Raw genomic sequence first — 20916 nt, 5'->3', positions numbered from 1 at the left:
AAAAAAAAAAAACCAAAAAAACTTAATTCTAATGTCCTCTACTCAGTTCTAATAGACCAACTCCCTCTGTTATGAGAGTGTATATAGTAGGACCATGTATTTCTTCACTAGTGTAACTGATGTTGTCTATGATGTCACAGCTCTAAGAGAGTAGAATCCTAGTAGCACTTAAAAAGTTTCATTGAAGGTCTCTAATTCTTAGAAACTATTATTCAAATAAGAAAAAAATAAATAAAAAGAAAGGGTATTGTTCTTCAAAACAACTTCCTCCCTTGAATTTAATTCCAGTTCTTGAAGTCAATCAGTGAAGTCTTCGATCTTATCCACAAAACATATAAGTAGCTGTAGACCATCATCCTGTCTACCACACCTTCTCTTCAGGCCCAGCATCCATCCCGCCCCTGGAGAGCCATTTTTTGAGCACCTACTGTATACCACGCTCTGTCTGGAGATAGGGCCTGGGTCTTGTCCCTTTCCCCATGGACAGGCTGACTTCTATATACACATTTTTCTCCCCTGGTGGGGAGGGTAAGGTAAATCCCCAGGCAGAAACTATGTTCTGTTCAGAGTATCTATTCAGACAGTTACAGCTGCCCAAACTGCTGTTTTATACTTACCTGCCTGGCAACACTGTTAACCCTATATGAAACAGCCCATGTCTTCTACTACAGAGCTAGCTGTTCATTACTCCAGAGCTACCACGAGTTCTTGGTTTCTCCTCTGTAAGAGTCTTCTTCACTATGGACTGTAGTTCTGGATTTGTTCTCACCTCCCCTATCTACTGGAGTCTTGAGAGACTAAACAATGTTCATGTTGGCATCCCAGAGGTTTGCACCAGTCCTAGTGCTTGGTAGACAAATGATATATATTCTTTTTTTTTTTTTTTTTCACAGAGACAGAGAGTCAGAGAGAGGGATAGACAGGGAGAGACAGACAGGAACGAAGAGATGAGAAGCATCAATCATTAGTGTTTTGTTTGTTTGTTTGTTTGTTTTTAATAATTTATTTATTGATTTTTTTAGAGAGAGAGGAGTGAGAGGGAGAGAGAGAGAGAGAGAGAAGGGGGAGGAGCAGGAAGCATCAACTCCCATATGTGCCTTGACCAGGCAAGCCCAAGGTTTCGAACCGGCAACCTCAGTGTTCCAGGTCAACACTTTATCCCACTGCGCCACCACAGGTCAGGCCCAATCATTAGTTTTTCATTGCGCATTGCAACATCTTAGTTGTTCATTGATTGCTTTCTCATATGTGCCTTGACTGCGGGCCTTCAGCAGACCGAGTAACCCCTTGCTGGAGCCAGCAACCTTGGGTCCGAGCTGGTGAGCTTTTGCTCAAACCAAATGAGCCCGCGCTCAAGCTGGCAACCTTGGGGTCTTGAACCTGGATCCTTGGCATCCCAATCCAATGCTCTATCCACTGCACCACCGCCTGGTCAGGTGATAGATATTCTTTTTTTTTCAGGGACAGAGATAGAGAGTCAGAGAGAGGGATAGATAGGGACAGAGAGAGATGAGAAGCATCAATCATCAGTTTTTCGTTGCGATACCTTAGTTGTTCATTGATTGCTTTCTCATATGTGCCTTGACTACGGGCCTTCAACAGACGGAGTAACCCCTTGCTCGAGCCAGTGACTTTGGATCCAAGCTGGTGAGCTCTTTTTTTTTTTTGCTCAAGCCAGATGAGCCCGCACTCAAGCTGACGACCTTAGGGTTCTCGACACTGGGTCCTCCACATCCCAGTCCGACACTCTATCCACTGCACCACCGCCTGGTCAGGCTAGATATTCTTGAATTAAGGCAAAGGTCAGGAACCTATGGCTCGTGAGCCAGATATGGTTCTTTTGGGGGCTGCATCTGGCTCACAGACAAATCTTTAATAAAAAAATAATAATAATAACATTAAAAATATAAAACATTCTCATGTATTACAATCCATTCATTTCCTACCACGCATGTTCATGGTTGCAGGTGGCTGGAGCCAGTCACAGCTGTCCTCTGGGACAACACCAAACTTTTATTGGATAATGTGTAACGTACACAGGTTGTTGTATGGCTCTCATGGAATTACATTTTAAAATATGTGGCGTTCATGGCTCTCTCAGCCAAAAAGTTTCCCAACCCCTGAATTAAGGTATGAGTTGGGCATTTTTGTAGAAACTTATTGCCTCTCTTATCTTGGACCCCTTATCCAGAGTGCTTGTGCTAAGGTGATAGGATTTGCTGAGGAGCCAGGCTTTGGTGGCCTGAAACTTCTGAATTCAGAGGCTCTGACAAAGAAGATAACAGTCAGGGTTACTATTGGTAGATATGGCTCTGTGCCAAAGACTTGACTCATATACAGGTAATATTATTATGTGCATTTTAAAAGCAGAAGCTCAGAAATCTGAGGTCCAGAAACTTGCCCAAATCTGACAACCTCAGATTTGGGATTCTATGCCTGGCTATCTGACTGCAGGGTCAGTGTATTTAACACTGAGCTAGCTATATTAACATCTTGGTCCTCCAGGAGGTCCCAGTGACCTGACTTGGCCTTAGGGCATAGCTCAGGGTATCAGGGCATTTCCAACAGGACACACAGGGGAGGAATGAGGCCTCATGTGGATTGGAAACTGATGTGAAGCTACTTCTGGAAAAGAGAGGAATTCAAATATTTTTTTATGTAGCTCTTTCCCCAGAAATCCAGAGGTGCAGGTCTGTGAGGGCCATTGTAAAAGTGTTAACAAAAAAAAGTTTCCAAGGCTGAAAACTTTTGTAAAATAAAGGGTTTTTTGAGCTATATGCTAGCCAGAAAAGACCAGGTCCTGGGGTATGAAGTCCACCAGCAGCATGGCTAAATGGAGAAGGCAACATTCTACTATCCTGGAGTTAATGGCTCTTTTATAAATTATGTTTTGGGAAGGAAAGATGTAAGTTGTTTAAAAGAATATACGTTGGTTATAGATGGGGGGGCAAGAAAAAGTGATGTGAAGACAGTTTTATGTGCACAGTCTGTAAAGAAAAAATATTTACTACTTTTCATTGGTTACAGACAACAGTCCTGAGTGTTCATGCGTATGCAGGATGCAATGGTCTAGTGGTCAGATAGTCACCTGGAGGTTCGTTCAAAATTCCAACATACCCAACATACATTCAGGAATGTGAGCAATCTTTTGTTAGTTGATTCACAGTTATTAAACCGGTTAACTATTCTGGTCTCTTTCTCTCACTCTCTGGCCACTGTAATTTTATTTAGAACATCTCATGGTTTTTCTCTTGTCAACACATAAACCCTGTGTTGGCCAGATAGCTCAGTTGGTTAGAACATGGTCCAGATAGGCAGAGGTTGTTGGTTCAATCCCTGGTCAGGGCACATACAGAAACATATTCATGTTTCTCTCTCTCCCTCTCTCTCTTTCTCTCCTCTTTTCTCTCTCTAAAATTAAAAAAATAAAAATAAAAAAGCATGAACCCTACCCCACCCTCTGGAACACTTGCTTTTTTCCTTATCAAAACAAATGAGTTACTAATTAATCCTCATTCAACATAATCTAGCCCTTCCTTCCTAGGACACAGGAATTGTGTTGGGGAAGAGCAGGGAAGAACTAGGTGCAAGTGGGAAAACTATGTTGGTTAGAGCATCATCCAACACACCAAGGTTGCAGGTTCCATCCCTGGTCAAACTATGAATGCATAAATAAGTGGAAAAACAAATCGATGTATCTCTCTTTAAAAAAAGTTTCTCAATTTCAGGATGAGGAAATGAAAACTGGAAGAGAACGAGTGATTTGGCCATTGTGCTTCTCTTAAACATCTCTACTTAAGAAATATATTACTTCTTTATTGATTTTAATTTATTGTGTTTACATAGATTCTAGTGTCGCTCCGAATGCATCCCCCCACCCCCGTATAAGAAATATATTACTTTTTTAATCAACAAAGTTAACAAAGAACAAGTCAGAAAGGGGGGGGGGGGTTGTTCTTCAGTTCAACTTCCTTCTCTTGAACTTAATTCCAGGCCTTGGAGTCAACAGAGGAAGTTTGCAATCTCTTCCACATAATATCGGTTAAATATGGGGATTTAATTCAGGGAATTGGATTTAACCACCAAAGAAACTACCCAGGTTAAGTCGCTGGGATATAGGCGGGGGAGACAAGAGTCCGGTAGGAGGCACTGGGGATCTTCCTTCCCTTCTCCATACCCACCAGGCAAGCCTAGGCGCTTGGGTCATCAGGAAACTGCCTTGGGCAGAGCACACTAGACGTCCCAGAAACATCCTGCATTGCAAAATTTCCCAGAAGGGTAGTGAATGAAGTGGTAAAAAGAGGCGGGGAGTGACCAGGGTTCAGAGAGGAGGGAACAAAGTGGCATTACTGGGTTTACATAAACTCTCAGAGGCCGCCAAAGGGAGTGTGGAGCCTGGAAGCCGAGGAGTGCCTCTATATAAGAAGCTGAAGCCATTCCTAGATTCCACCAGGGACGCAGGGGCTTTGAGAACCTAACGACCATGGTGAGTGTACGGTCTTGGGGCCGAACGGGGGCTACTTGGGGAATTCCAGGGACCGGCGGGGGCCACACTGACCGCCCTCTTCCCAGGTGCGCGCGCCCTGCCTGCTGCTGCTGCTGCCACTGCTTCACGTCTCTGCGACTACACCAGAGCCCTGCGAGGTGGACGACGAAATTTTCCGCTGCGTCTGCAACTTCACGGATCCGGAGCCCGACTGGTCCAGCGCATTCCAGTGTATGAGTGCCGTCGAGGTGGAGATCCATGGCGGCGGCCGCAGCTTGGAACAGTTTTTAAACTTCGCGGACACCAACCCGAAGCAGTATTCTGACATGATCAAGGCTCTGCGCTTGCGGCGACTCACTGTGGGCGCTGCACAGGTTCCTGCTCCGCTTCTGGTCCTCGTCCTGCGTGGGCTTGGGTTCTCCCGCCTCAGCCACCTAACGCTCGAGGACTTGGAAATAACCGGCCCAGCGCCGCCGCCGCCTCTGGAAGCCACTGGACCTGCGCTTTCCACCCTCAGTCTCCGTAACGTGTCGTGGGCAACAGGGGGTGCTTGGCTCGCCGAACTGCAGCAGTGGCTCAAGCCCGGCCTCAAAGTACTGAACATTGCGCAAGCACAGTCGCCCGCCTATTCCTGCACGGACATCCGTACCTTCCCCACCCTCGCCACCCTCGACCTGTCTGACAATCCTGGACTGGGCCAGCGCGGACTGACAGAGGCTCTCTGTCCGAACAAGTTCCCGGCAGTGCGGGCGCTGGCGCTACGCAACACGGGGATGGAAACGCTCAGCGGCGTATGCGCGGCGCTGGCGGCGGCGGCTGTGAAACCGCACAGCTTAGACCTCAGCCACAACTCGCTGCGCACCACCGGCCCTGGAGCTCCCGGGTGCATCTGGCCCAGCGTACTGAGATCTCTCAGCCTGTCGTACGCTGGCCTGGAGCAGGTGCCTAAAGGACTGCCGGCCGAACTCAGCGTGCTTGATCTCAGCTGCAACAGGCTGAACAGGAAGCCGCAGCCAGATGAACTGCCCAAAGTGGGTAACCTGATACTGGATGGAAATCCTTTTTTGGATCCTGAAGCCGTCAAGCACCAAGAAAACTCCGGTGTGGTCCCAGCTTGTGCGCATTCGACCTTGACCATGGGGATGTCAGGAGCTTTGGCGCTGCTTCAAAGAGCCGGGGCCTTTACCTAAGGCCCAGGGGGAAAGAATGGATTGACTTAGATTGCCCGGGTTCCGGAGCAGCCTCGAAAGAACGTCTTAACCAACCATTCCCCTGCCATATCTTTATTAAAATCTTAAACAACCGTACTTGTCATTCACTCAATGGATGTTTGCTGATGTGCTAGGCACAATGCTGGATGGGGAATTCATTATACTGAGACCTTTCTTCATCCGAACTCCCCAGAAATGTTGCTTGTCTAGGCAGAGGCAGATTAAGGTCGGTTGAGGCTCTGTGCGCAGAAGATAATATTGGGCCTCTTGTCATTAGAAAAAAGTGTAAAGTTGGGATTTTGCGGAACCCTTCAGAAGTCGGGGCGAGAGCGCGCGCCTGGTGCACCCGACGTTAAATCCGCCTCATTGTCTAGGGCTGTGTGGGAGAAACAAGGAGTTTCTGTGCAATCCGGTCTTTCTGAGCAGATTACTGGTACCTGTGTTAAAGGGTATTTGAATAGTAAACATAACTAGGAAGATAGAGAACGTTTCCTCTCCAGTGGATTTTCCACGAGCCAGCTTGTCCCTTTCAAAAATTACATAACCCCTCTCCCTCAATAAAGGAACAAAAAAAATAAAATTTTAAAATAATAAAACCCAGAACTATGTGCATTCTCTCTCTTTCTCTCTCTCTCAGAGAGGAGGGACAGCTATGCCAGCTGTCATACATAAACTCTGAGTTTCATAATTTTAAGATTCTTCTTTTCTTTCTTTCTTTTTTAAGTGAGAGGCAGAAAGGCAGAGACAGACTCTCCCATACACCCCCCTCCAGGCGATGCTCTGCCTCTGGGCTGCTGCTCTGTTGCTGGGCAACCAAGCTTTTTTAGCGCCTGAGGCAAGGCCACAGAGCCATCTTCAGTGCCCTGGGGCCAACTTTGCTCAATCATTTGAGCCATGGCTGTGGGCGATGGAGAAAGAGAAGGGAGGAGGAGAGGGGTAGAGAAGCAAATGGTTGCCTCTCTTGTGTGCCCTGACCAGGAATCGACTTGGACTTCCACATGCCAGGCCGATGCTCTATCACTGAGCCAACCGGCCAGGGCCAAGATTCTTTTCTTTCTTTCTTCTCTTTCTTTCTCTTATTCCTTTCTTTCTCTTTCTTTCCTTCTCTCTTTCTTCCTTTCTCTTTCTTTCTTTTTTTCTTTCTTTCTATTTTTTGAGGGAGAGAGACAGACAGAAAGAGACAGAGAGAGAGAGATGAGAAGCATCTACTCATAGTTGCATCACTTTAGTTGTTCATTGATTGCTTCTTATACATGCCTTGACCATGAGCTCAAGCCAGCACGTTTGGGCTCAAGCGCTAAAACTGGATGAGCCAGTGCTCAAGCTGGCAACCTCAGGATTTAAAATATCCCAAGAGGATGCTTTACCCACTGTGCTACCACCAGTCAGGCATAATTTTAAGATTCTTCTCCTGCTGTGTAAAGCTCCTCTGTACTCACTGGCATACTGGTTTCCATTATGTAATCTGATAGGGAATTTGGGCATGGGGAAGTGATACAAGATGCTGTCGTCAAACAAACTGTTTCTGAAGCAGAGATCTTGTGATTATGTTAGTATACGTGTGTACTAAATAACTGTTTCAGGCTGGCTCTTTGATTTATTAATCAGATAACATCTTAGACCAGGGGTCCCCAAACTACGGCCCGCGGGTCTCATGCGGTCCCCACACTTCCGGAAGGGGCACCTCTTTCATTGGTGGTCAGTGAGAGGAGCATAGTTCCCATGGAAATACTGGTCAGTTTGTTGATTTAAATTTACTTGTTCTTTATTTTAAATATTGCATTTGTTCCCGTTTTGTTTTGTTTTTACTTTAAAATAAGATATGTGCAGTGTGCATAAGGATTTGTTCATAGTTTTTTTTTATAGTCCGGCCCTCCAACGGTCTGAGGGACAGTGAACTGGCCCCCTGTGTAAAAAGTTTGGAGACCTCTGTCTTAGACCTTCACAGCTTCTTAGACCGATCACAAGGCAATTAATAGGATGTGCCCCCCCCCATCCACATTATCTCAGAAACCCAGGACATCAGCCACAAGAATTCCTTCTTCATTAAATCCAGGAGGGAGTCACACCCATCAGAGAGCTAAATACCTGATTCACAGGGTGGGAGGAGGCATGTAAACACAATCTTCCAGCCTGCCTCCCTCCAGTGTCCAGACCACAGAGATAGGAATGGAGAATGAAAATTAACATTGATGGGAGCCTTCCGTAGGTCAGCAAACCACAGACTTAAAGAATCACAGGAACAACCTGACCTGTCATGGTGCAGTGGATAAAGCGTCAACCTGGAATGCTGAGGCCACAGGTTCAAATCCCCAGGCTTGCCTGGTCAAGACACATAAGAGAAGCAACTATGAGCTTATGTTTCTCGGTCCTCCCCACTTCTCTCTCTCTCTCTCTCTCTCTCTCTCTCTCTCTCTCATCTCTAAAATATCAATAAATAAAACCTTAAAAAAAATAATCATGGGCCTGACCTGTGGTAGCGCAGTGAAACACTGAGATAGTCAGTTCAAAACCCTGGGCTTGCCTGGTCAATGAACATATGGGAGTTGATGCCTCCCGCTCCTTCCCCCCTTCTCTCTCTCTCTTTCTCTCTCTCTCTTTCTATCCTTTCTAAAATGAGTACATTTTTAAAACCCTAAAACAAAAACTTAAGTAAAAAGGTCAAGAATAAGTATATATATTAAGCCTGACCAAGCGGTGACACAGAGGATAGAAATTCAGACTGGGACACAGAGGACCCAGGTTCGAAACCCCAAGGTTGTCAGCTTGAGCATGGTTCATCTGGCTTAGCACAGGCTCACCAGCTTGAGCACGGGGTCGCTGGCTTGAGTGTGGGATCATAGACATGACCTCATGGTTGCTGGCCTGAGTCCAAACGTCACTGGCCTGAAGCCCAAGGTCACTGGCTTGAGCAAGGGGTCACCCACTCTGCTGTGACCCCCAGTCAAGGCACATATGAGAAAGCAATCAAAGAACAACTAAGAAACCGCAACAAAGAAATGATGCTTCTCAGCTCTCTCCCTTCCTGTCTGTCTATCCCTATCTGTCCCTCTCTCTGTCTCTCTCTCTCTCTCTCTCTGCCTCTGTCACAAAAAAAAAGAATAAGTATGTTAAAACTTTATAAAATTTTATATTGCAGCAATATTTATATTGTATTTTACAAAAGTATCATCTGCAATGGATTGGAACTTTAAAAATGAAACTTGGGGCCTGACCTGTGGTGGCGCAGTGGATAAAGCGTCGACCTGGAATGCTGAGGTTGCAGGTTCAAAACCCTGGGCTTGCCTGGTCAAGGCACATATGGGAGTTGGTGCTTCCTGCTCTTCCCTTCTCTCTCTCTCTCATTCTCTCTCTCTCTCTCCTGTCTAAAATGAATAAAGTCTTTAAAAAAAAATAAAACTTGGTCCCATGCCACAGAGAGTTTGAGAAGCACCATAAATATAAAGCATAGAAAGGACTTTAGCTCTTACTCTTAATAAGCTTAGGAGCCATCTCTCCCCTCTGACCATACAGGGAAAGTTTTCAACTTTCACTATTGAGTACATTATGTTCATTGGTTTTTAGAATGAGAGAAATAGCATGGGTGTGTGCAGATGGGATTAATCCAATAGAGAAGGAAAATTTGATGATTCAGGAGAGAGAAGAGTCATGCTGGAAGACTGTCCTTGACTAGATAGAAGAGACTGGTAACTAATTCACAAGTGGAAGGGTTGATCTTAGTGCAAGGATAGAAGCAATCAATTTAGAGTCCAGGCGGGAAGACAGGATATCTGGGCATAGATGTTGATGAGTAATTGTGGTAGCAGGTGTCTGTGGAACTTCTATGAAATTGAATCTCTAAATACAGATCTTTGAATGGCAGGCATCTTCTCATTGTTCAGGATTCAACTCAAATATCACCTTATATAAAGGAGCCCCTCCTACCTTATCATTCTGATCACAATACCCTATATTATTTTCTTCACAGCATTGATCTCAAATGGATTCTATCTTATTTATTTATATCTGTTTTTGTTTGTTTAGAACTGTGTTGAAAGTTCCATGAGAACAAAAATTGTGTCAATCTTGTTCAGTTCTGAATCTTCAGTCTCTAAAACAGTGCCTGGCACACCAGTGCTTCATAAATATTAACTAAATAATTTATTGAATGAATGAGAGGAGTGGGCTGAGGGCTTTATTGCTGCCAGGAGCTAAATGAGAAAACACTGATGTACTGCACACTAAAGACAAATAAAAAGAATTACCTAGCTGAAGTTAGAGACCATAACATATGTGTCACGGTTCCAGTTGTAAGGCATGTAGTATTTTTTGATCTGATAGTACAAAACAACCTGGGGGGAGGATTCATTCATTCAAAAATTGGGGGTGGGTGCACAGGGCAGCCCAAGTGAAGCCCAAATATTGAGCAAGTTGTACTGGTAAGGGAAAGGCTGGAAAATGTGCCCCAGACAAGGAAGGAAGTGAGACAAGAAGTGGCAAGTGGACTAAGAGAAGCAAGGGAAGCGCTTCCACATGGCACAATGAGGTCGGATATCCGGGGTGGTGTGACAAGTTTCACACTGCAAGGGGAAGATTGGAGGTCATAAGACTTCCTTTTCTGAACCAAAATCAGTCTTTCATAGCTTCTTCTTTTGTTCCTATCTGTCATCTGGAACAACCAGCCCTCAGAAATCCTTGTGCCCTGAGTCAAGAGTTTTTACTCTCTCTCATGAAGTCTTCTTTTCTCCAACACAAACCCCCTGCCACTCCTTCCAATGCTCAGAGCCCCCTCATTCTCCAGATTATTGGAGGCTCTTTATGAGCCACTTAGAATGTCCAAGAGTGGAAGAAATTTAACAATGACTTGGATAGTGGAAGATTTTTTTAAATTTCCTAGTTTTTTTTTTTTTTAGTATGGCATAGTGTGTGATAGGTATGATATTGTGGTTATGTATAAGAAAGTGTGCTCAATAAAGACATCACAAGAGCCTGACCAGAAAGTGGCGCAGTGGATAGAGTGTCGAACTGGGATGCAGAGGACCCAGGTTCGAGACCCCAACATCGCCAGCTTGAGCACGGGCTCATCTGGTTTGAGCAAAGCTCATCAGCTTGGATCCAAGGTCGCTGGCTTGAGCAAGGGGTTATTGGTCTGCTGTAGTCCCTAAGTCAAGGCACATGTAAGAAAGCAATCAATGAACAACTAAGGTGTCGCAACAAAAAACTAATGATTGATGCTTCCCATCTCTCTCCATTCCTGTCTGTCTGTCCCTATCTATTCCTCTCTCTGACATCACAAGAAAATAAAATTTCAATCCAATATATCTAATGAGTGTAGGTGCAGGAACCCTCAACAAAATACTAGAAATTGACTCCAGCAATGTATAAGAAAAATCATGCACCAGTACCCACTGGGATTTATCCCAAGAATGCAAGTCTGGTTATATGTATATACTTGCACTGAACATAAAAAAAAAAAAAAAGCCCTGGCCAGGTAACTCAGTTAGTTAGAGTGTTGTCCCAATTAACTAACCTTGCGGGTTCAAAACTTGGTCAGGGCATATACAAGAATCAACCAATGAATGGATAAATAAGTAGAACTACAAATTGATGTTTCTCTCTCAAATCAATAAATTAAAACATTTTTAATTGAAATAAATTAAATTTAAAATCCCATTCACATTAGCATCAAAAAGAACAAAATACTTAGAAGTAAACATAAAAGAAGAGCAAGCTTATACTTCTAAATCTACAAAATATTATTGAAAGAATTAAAGAGGTTCTAAGTAAATGGAATAACATTCTATGGAGCTTAATATTGTTCTAAGTAAATGGAATAACATTCTATGGAGCTTAATATTGTTATGATGTCAATTCTCTCCTAATTGATCCACAGATTCAATAAAATTTTTATAAGAATGTAAGCTGAGCTTGACCAGGAGGTGGCACAGTGGATAGAGAGTCAGACTAGGACGTGGAGGACCCAGGTTTGAAACTCTGAGGTCGCTGGCTTGAAGCCCAAGGTCACTGGCTTGAGCCCAAGGTCGCTGGCTTGAGCAAGGGGTCACTCACTCTGCTGTGGCACCCCCTCAGTCAAGGCACAAATGAGAAAGCAATCAATGAACAACAAAGTTGTTTCAATGAAGAATTGATGGTTCTCATCTCTCTCCATTCCTGTCTGTCTGTCCCTATCTGTTTCTCTCTCTGACTCTCTCTCTCTGTCTCTGCCAAAAAAAAAAGAATGTAAGCTGAAGCCCTGGCTGGTTGGCTCTGTGGTAGAGCATCGGCCAAGCATGTATATGTCCTGGGTTGGATTCCCAGTCAGGGCACACAGAAGCGCCCATCTGCTTTTCCACCCCTTTCCCTCTTGCTTGTCTCTCTCTCTCTCTCTTTCTTCCCATCTCTCTCTATCTCTCTCTTTTCTCCTCCCTTCTTGCAGCCATGGCTCAATTAGAGCAAGGTGGCCTCAGGCACTGAGGATGGCTCCACCCTTCCCCCTCTCCTTTCTCTCTCTCTCTCTCTTCCCCTCCCACAGCCAAGGCTTCATGGGAGCAAAGTTGGCCTGGGCGCTGAGGATGGCTCCATGGCTTCCACCTCAGGTGCTAGAATGGCTTTGGTTGCAAAGGAGCAATGCCCCAAATGGGCAGAGAATCACCCCCTAATGGACTTGCCAGGTGGATCCCAGTTGGGATGCATGCGGGAGTCTGTCTCTCTGCCTCTTCTCCTCCCACTAAAATAATTTTTTGTACTTTTCTTTTTTGTGTGTGTGACAGAGACAGAGAGAGTCAGAGAGAGATACAGACAAGGACAGACAGACAGGAAGGGAGAGAGATGAAAAACATCAATTCTTTGTTGCGGCTCCTTAGTTGTTCATTGATTGCTTTCTCGTATGTGCCTTGACCGGGGAGCTACAGTAGACCGAGTGATCCCTTGCTGGAGCCAGCGACTTTGCGCTCAAGCTGGTGAGCCTTGTTCAAACCAGATGAGCCCATGCTCAAGCTGGAGATCTCAGGGTCTCAAACCTGGGTCTTCCACACCCCAGTCTGACGCTTTATCCATTGCGCCACTGCCTGGTCAGGTTATTTTGTAGTTTTCTGAAGTGAGAAGTGGGGGAGAGGCAAACAGACAGACTCCCGTCGGGCCGACACTCTACCACTGAGCTAGCTGGCCAGGGCACTAAAATAATATTTTTTAAAAGAATGTAAGCTGACTTTTTGTGTAAATTGGTAATTCAGAATCATACAGTGATTCTAAAATTCATATGGATTTCAACAGATGCTGAATAGATAAAACAATCTTATAAAAAAAGAACAAAGCCTGACCAGGCGGTGGCGCAGTGGATAGAGCATCGAACTGGGATGCGGAGGACCCAGGTTCGAGACCCCGAGGTCACCAGCTTGAGCGCGGGCTCATCTGGTTTGAGCGAAGCTCACTAGCTTGGACCCAAGATTGCTGGCTTGAGCAAGGGGTTACTCGGTCTGCTGAAGCCCCATGGTCAAGGCACATATGAGAAAGCAATCAATGAACAACTAAGGTGTCGCAATGAGAAACTAATGATTGATGCTTCTCATCTCTCTCCCTTCCTGTCTGTCCCTATCTGTCCCTCCCTCTGTCTCTGTAAAATAAATAAATAAATAAATAAATAAAAAATTTTTAAAAAAGAAAAAGAACAAAGTTGGAGGATTCACACTGTCTGATTTCAAAACTTATTGTAAGGCAACAGTAACCAAGACAGTGTTGGTGTCTTGAATCTCTCTCTCTCTCTCTCTCTCTCTCTCTCTCTCTCTTTTTAACAGAAGGTTGTGAGTGACATGGATGGAGCTTAGTCCAGACTCCAAACCCTAGGTTTAAAAACATCCCCGGGCCCCCTACCTCACAGGTCATTGCTGAGTGTGAGGAGGACTAAGGGAGGACTGGGTCAAATCTCCTTTCTGAGTGAATTTTTTTCTTCAAACTCTAAGGTCCCCACAAGACTTGCAAACAGGGGCACAATGGGCAGTGGAAACCCACCCCAGGCTAGCCCCCTAAGCCTGTCCCTAAGGTTCCCTTTTCTTTGACTTTTCCAGTGAGCCGACAGCAACTCCATCTATGCTTACTCTTGTTGCCTCTTCTATTATAGGACATTCTTTGTTTCACTGTCCCCAGCTTTAATAAATGTACCCTCAAAAAACAACAACAAGCCTGACTTGTGGTGGTGCAGTGGATAAAGTGTCGACCTGGAAATGCTGAGGTTGCCAGTTCGAAACCCTGGGCTTGCCTGGTCAAGGCACATATGGGAGTTGATGCTTCCAGCTCCCCCCCCTTCTCTCTCTCTGTCTCTCCTCTCTCTCTCTCTCTCTCTCTCTCTCTCTCTGTCTCTCCCTCTCTTCCCTAAAATGAATAAATAAAAAATTAAAAAACAAACAAACAAAAAAAAAACACACAACACTGTACTGGCATAAAAACAAACTGAAAGACCAGTAGAAGAGAAATGGAGTCCAAAAATAAACCCTTGTTTCTATGGACAGCTGATTTCGACAAGGATGTCAAGAACATTTAATATGGAAAAACTGATCTTGGCCCTGGCCGGTTGGCTCAGTGGTAGAGTGTCGGCCTGGCGTGCAGAAGTCCCGGGTTCGATTCCCGGCCAGGGCACACAGGAGAAGCGCCCATCTGCTTCTCCACTCCTCCCCCTCTCCTTCCTCTCTGTCTCTCTCTTCCCCTCCCGCAGCGGGGCTCCATTGGAGCAAAGATGGCCGGGTCGCTAGGGATGGCTCCTTGGCCTCTGCCCCAGGCGCTAGAGTGGCTCTGGTCGCAACAGAGCGACACACAGAGCGACACCCCGGAGGGGCAGAGCATCGCCCCCTGGTGGGCACAGCGTCGCCCCCTGGTGGGCGTGCCAGGTGGATCCCGGTCGGGCGCATGCGGAAGTCTGTCTGTCTCTCCGCGTTTCCAGCTTCAGAAAAATACAAAAAAAGAAAAAGAAAAAAGAAAAAGAAAAAGAAAAACCGATCTTTTTAACAAATGGCTCTCGGACAGCTGGATATCCTGATACAGATGAATGAAGTTGGACCCTTACTTCAGACCATAAACAAAAATAAACTAAAAATGGACCAATTAACTAAAGCTTTTAGAAAAAAACATAGAAATTAATCTTCATGATCTTTGATCTGGCAATGAATTCTTAGAAATTACACCAGAAACAAAAGCAACAAAAGGGGCCCTGGCCAGTTTACTCAGCGGTAGAGCGTTGGCCTGGCGTGTGGAAGTTGCGGGTCTGATTCCTGGCTAGGGCACACAGGAGAAGCGCCCATCTGCTTCTCCACCCTTTCCACTCTCCTTTCTCTCTATCTCTCTCTTCCTTTCCCGCACCCAAGGCCCCATTCACCCGGGTGCTGAGGATGGCTCCATGGCCTTCGCTCCAGGCGCTAGAATGGCTCCGATTGCAGCGGAGCAACGCGGGAGACAGGCCGAGCATCTCCCCCTGGGCCTGCCGGGTGGGTCCCGGCTGGGCGCATGAGGTATTCTTGTCTCTCTGCCTCCCCGCTTCTCAATTCAGAAAAAAAATTAATTAAAAAATATGAGCCTGACCAGGCAGTGGCACAGTGGATAGAGAGTCGGACTGGGATGCGGAAGACCCAGGTTCGAGACCCCGAGGTCACCAGCTTGAGTGCGGGCTCATCTGGTTTGAGCAAAAAGCCCACCAGCGTGAACCCAAGGTCGCTGGCTCCAGCAAGGGGTTACTCGGTCTGCTGAAGGCCCGTGGTCAAGGCACATATGAGAAAGCAATCAATGAACAACTAAGGTGTTGCAACGCACAATGAAAAACTAATGATTAATGCTTCTCATCTCTCTCTGTCTGTTTGTCCCTGTCTATCCCTCTCTGACTCACTGTCTCTGTAAAAAAATAAAATAAAAAAACCCTAAAAAAAAAAAAAAAAAGATAAACTGGATTTCATCAAAATTAAAAACTTGTTTATCAAAAGGCAGATCAAAATGATTAAAAGACAACTACAAAATAGGAGACAATATTTGAAAATTATGCGTCTGATCATGGTCTAGTATCCATAATACATAGAGAGTTCCAACAACTCAGCAACAAAAAGACAACCCAAGTAAAAACTGGGGAAAAGTCTTTTTTTTTTTACAGAGGCAGACAGGAACGGAGAGAGATGAGAAGCATCAATCGTCAGTTTTTCGTTGCAACACCTTAGTTGTTCATTGATTGCTTTCTCATATGTGCCTTGACTGTGGGCCTTCAGCAGACTGAGTAACCCCTTGCTCAAGCCAGCGACCTTGGGTCCAAGCTGGTGAGCTTTTTTTTTTTTTTTTTTTTTTTTTTTCTCAAGCCAGATGAGCCCGCGCTCAAGCTGGTGATGTTGGGGTCTCGAACCTGGGTCTTCCGCATCCCAGTCCCACGCTCTATCCACTGCGCCACCACCTGGTCAGGCGGGAAAAGTCTTGAATGACCATTTTTCCAAAGGAGATATACAAATGCTCAACAAGCACATGAAAAGATGCTCAACATCATTACTCATTTGTGAAGTGCTATAAGACAAACAACAAATAAAAACCGGGCAAAAAACTTGAATAGATATTGCTACAAAGAAGCTATACAAATGGCCAACAAGGATGTGAAAGATGCTCAAAATCATTGGTCAGTAAGGAAACGCAAGGAGGTACCATTTTACACCTACAGTATGACTCTAATAGAAAGAAAAATAACTGTTGGCAAGGATGTGGAGAAATAGGAATCCCTATACATGGCTTGTAGGAGTGCAAAATGGTACAGCCACTGTGAAAACAGTTGGATGGTTCATTAAAAGTTAAACATAATTACCATATGACCCATCAATTCCATTCCTTGATGTGAAATGAAAGACATACGTTTACATAGAGAAATAAAAACATGTCCACACAGAAACTTGCACACAAATGTTTGTAGCAGCATTATTCGTAATAACTGGAAGGTGAAAGCAACCCAAATGTCTATTAACAGATGATGGATAAGCACTGTGGTATATACACACAATGGAATATTAACCAGCCTAAAAGGGGCACATAATGATTTATGCCACAATTTGGATTAACTTTAAAAACTAATGCTAAGTGAAAGAAGCCAGATGTGAAAAGTCACATATTGTACAGTCTCTTTCAATAGACACAGAAAGATGATACCTGGGAAAGGGAAAAGGGGAAATGAAAAGTGATTACTTAATGGGTGTGATGCAGTTTTGAAGGGTGATGAGAAACTTTTGAAACTAGAGAAAAGATGGTTGCACAACATTGTGAATACACTACTATACGCCACTGTAGTTAATTGCATGTATTATGGATTTCCCCTCAATTATAAAAGAAACAATTCAGTGGGAGGAAATGAAATGTAAACAATAAAACAGCATCATGATAAGTACTGTAAGCGGGATATGTAGGGGGGAGTGGAGTCCTAGTGCATGCCTGGCTATGACTGGACAGGGATGAGGTCATCACAGAGGAGGTGACACTGGAACTGGGGTTTTGAAGGATGTGTAGGAATTCAAGATATTGAAAGTGTAGGAAGTGAGAGATAAGGGGTTGTTTAAAGAACATGGGATGGTTGAGGTTTCCATGCAGAGGGAACAGAATGGGCCAAGTCTTGAAGGTGTGAGAAAGCAGTTTCGATACTGAAGATGGGGAAAGTTGAAGAACGTATACAGAGACTGATCTCATGCTGCTTGCCAAGGGTGTTGCCTCAGAAGTCTTGACGCACTGGGCTTGCGAAACGATCAACATGCCTTTGGCTTGAGATTTACTGCATTCATCCTTGGAAGAGGAAAAAAAAAACATAAAAAGAAATGGCTAGTTCAAAGTCCAAATTCTTATTTTATGGATGTAAAACACCCAGGTTGCTATAAGAGCACCACGGTTTTCAGTCATGCTCAGACTGTGGTTCTTTGTGTAGGTTGTTCAACAGAGTTGTGCCAGCCGACAGGAGGAAAGGCAAGGCTCACGGAAGGGTGTTCATTTAGAAGAAAGCAACACTAATAATGATCCACACAACTTCCTGAATTTGTGTTATATTACAGAAAGCCTTATCGGTTCAGTAATTCCAGTTAATCTACCAAGATAATGTAATTACATTTAATTTTGTAAGTATACAACAATGATCTCCTATTTTGGTGTCAGTTTTTCAATAAAATTTTGATTATGGGCAAAAAAAGAAGAATATATACAGGGAGAGTATAAACAGTAAAAAAGAAAGGCAAGGAATGGACTACAAGGTGTTCGGCAGTCCTTTCAACTAGGAATCAAGCAGGATTTCTTTGTTAAAGGAACAGCACAGATGTGCTTTTTTTTTGCCTAAAACTTTATATCTTGGCGTTATCTTATTGACTCGTTTTCTAAATGTTCGTTAACATACTGTTTACTGTATGCCAGGCACTGTTCTAATGGTTGTTATAAATTCAATCTCATCAAAGATGTTTCACAATGTCTAGACCCCCATCAGAATCACCTATAAGTCTTTTAAAAACACGCACACCAGAGTTTCTGATTCAGTAGGTGTGAAAGCCTGAGAATTTTCTTTTCATTCCAATTCCCAGGAGCTGCTTGATGTTACTGGCCCAAGGAACACACTTTGAGAAACACAACTTTATATCAACATTTTATAAGGAAGGTAGCATTATAGTCACCATTATTCCATTTTGCATGGAAACAAACAAATAGAAAGTTAAGCAACTTGCCCATGGCCATATAGCTGTTATACCAGTTCTACTATGGTGGAGCTGGGATTAAACATCAAGTGACCCCAACCATATCTCCTAATTCAGAGGCTGTATGTACAAAATCAGACTTGAGGGATGATATTTTTTTTTATTTATTTTTTTGTATTTTTCTGAAGTTGGAAACGGGGAGGCAGTCAGACAGACTCCCGCATGCACCCGACCGGATCCACCTGGCATGCCTACCATGGGGCAATGCTCTGCCAATCTGGGGCGTTGCTCTGTTGCAACCATAGCCATTCTAGCACCTGAGGCAGAGGCCATGGAGCCATCCTCAGTGCCTGGGCCAACTTTGCTCCAATGGAGCCTTGGCTGCAGGAGGGGAAGAGAGAGACAGAGAGGAAGGAGAGGGGGAGGGATGGAGAAGCAGATGGGCGCTTTTCCTGTGTGCCCTGGCCGGGAATCGAACCCAGGACTCCTGCACACCAGGCCGACGCTCTACCACTGAGCCAACCAGCCAGGGCGAGAGATGATGTTTTTAATCCTTGTTTGCAACCATCACATATATATTACACACACACACACACACACACACACACACACACACACACACCATGGATTATTACTGCTGTCTGAGATTAAAGAGTTAAAACATGCTAATTAATGCTAGTGAGGGAACATCTTGGAGGAACTTTTTAGGCCTTTGCAATGAAGTTTTTTATTTTTATTTTTATTTTTATTTATTGATTTTAGAGAGAGAGGAAAGGAGAATGACACAGGAACATTGATCTGTTCCTGCATGTGCCCTGACCCAGGATCGAACCAGCAACCTCTGTGCTCTAACCAACTGAACTATCCAGCCAGGACACAATTAAGTTTTTTTATTGATCCTGCTAAGATGATATCAGGATTTAGAATGAACAAATATATTTATTTAAATTTTTAACTGAGAAGAGGGGTGATAGAGAGACAAATTCCTGCATTTGCCCTGACCGGGATCCACCTGGTGACCTCCGTTTGGGGCTATGATCTGCTCATCTGGAGCCGCTGCTCGTAACTGGGCTATTTTTAGCTCCTGAGGTGGAGGCTCCACAGAGCCATCCTCAGTGCCCAGGCCAACGCGATTGAATCAATCAAGTCATGATTGAGGGAGGGGAAGAGAAAAAGAGAGAAGGGGGTGAGAAGCAGATGGTTGCCTCTTCTTTGTGCCCTGACTGGGAATCAAACCCAGGACTTCCACATGCCAGGTCAGCACTCTACCACTGAGCCAACCAGCCAGAACTTAAAATGCACAAATATTAACTATATGCTTTATTTATTTATTTTTATTGTTAATTTTTTTTAAGTGAGAGGAGGGAAGATAGTGAGACAGACTCCAGCATGTGCCCCGACTGGGAAATCACATTAAGCAAAAAGTAATAACTCAAGACTGAATTCTGCATACTGAATAACTGTTGTTTTAACAATATATTTTTTCAAGTGACAGGAAAGGAAATAGTGAGACAGACTCCCACAAGTACCCCACCTCGTATCCACCAGACAACCCCATCTGTAGTGGTTGCTTGCAACCCAGCTATTTTTAACAAATGACGGTGATTCACTCTGACCAAGTTATCCTCAGCGCCCCGCCCATGCTTGAACCAATCAAGCCACTGGCTGTGGGAGGGGAAGAGGGAGAAGGAAGTGGAGAAAAGTAGATGGTTGCTTCTTTGTGTGCTGTGACTGAGAATCCTAGGATGTCCATACGCTGGGCCGATGCTCTATCCACTGAGCAAGCTGGCCAGGGCCTAAAAATATTTTTCATTTTTTAATAAATCATAAAAATTAACAATGTTTAAAGAAGAGAAGCTAGTTACATATGCTGCTTTTGGGGTATCCTGAGATGAAAATACAAATTATTTCATTAATCTACTCACTTCTCACATCTTGATCTAATTTGTATTATTTCCCTGGTTTCCTTCCAATAAACAATTTCTTTGTAAAAGAAAAAGTTACACAGGTTACCATATGACTTAGAAATCCCACTCCTAGGTATGAAAACATATGTCCACACCAAAACTTGTACACAAGGCTATAGCAACATTATTCATAATAGCCAAAATGTGGAGTCAACCCAAATATTCAACAACAGATGAATGAAGAAAATGTTGTATATCCATCTCTATATAATAAAGAATTTAGCCAGTTATTTCCCGCAGTTCCTGGGTGATAGCCTTTAAATCCTTGAAATTTCTCAAGTGACAGGAGTGTTTTTGTTCTTCATGGTGGTCCCTAATAGTTTATGAGTCTCTGCCTATGGTTTCTTCAGATTTATATCTGCAGATAAATTTTTTACTTATTATAATAAAATTATATTGTAAGTATAGAGATATTCTTTTTTGTGTGTTTTGTTTTGTTTTACAGAGACAGAGAGAGAGTCAGAGAGAAGGACAGACAGACAGGAACGGAGAGAGATGAGAAGCATCAATCATCAGTTTTTCGTTGCCACACCTTAGTTGTTCATTGATTGCTTTCTCATATGTGCCTTGACTGTGGGGCTGCAGCAGACCGAGTAACCCCTTGC

The 20916-nt window shown here is 44.2% G+C and overlaps 1 protein-coding gene and 1 pseudogene across 1 annotated transcript; both read left to right on the top strand.

Moving 5' to 3' along the window:
• The first annotated feature begins 3850 nt into the window (after positions 1-3850).
• Positions 3851-5793, top strand: CD14 (CD14 molecule). The gene is made up of 2 exons (XM_066342944.1): positions 3851-4486; positions 4573-5793. The coding sequence occupies exons 1-2, from the start codon at positions 4484-4486 to the stop codon at positions 5674-5676; spliced, it is 1107 nt and encodes a 368-aa protein (XP_066199041.1). The 5' UTR covers positions 3851-4483; the 3' UTR covers positions 5677-5793.
• Positions 5794-17422: 11629 nt separating this feature from the next.
• LOC136376325 (small ribosomal subunit protein eS27-like) lies at positions 17423-17835 on the top strand (annotated as a pseudogene).
• The last annotated feature ends 3081 nt before the right edge of the window (positions 17836-20916 follow it).

Source organism: Saccopteryx leptura, chromosome 6 (assembly GCF_036850995.1).
Source record: "Saccopteryx leptura isolate mSacLep1 chromosome 6, mSacLep1_pri_phased_curated, whole genome shotgun sequence".
Lineage (NCBI taxonomy): Eukaryota > Metazoa > Chordata > Mammalia > Chiroptera > Emballonuridae > Saccopteryx > Saccopteryx leptura.
The sequence above is the reverse complement of the archived record's forward strand: the minus strand, read 5'-3'. Positions and strand labels throughout refer to the sequence as shown.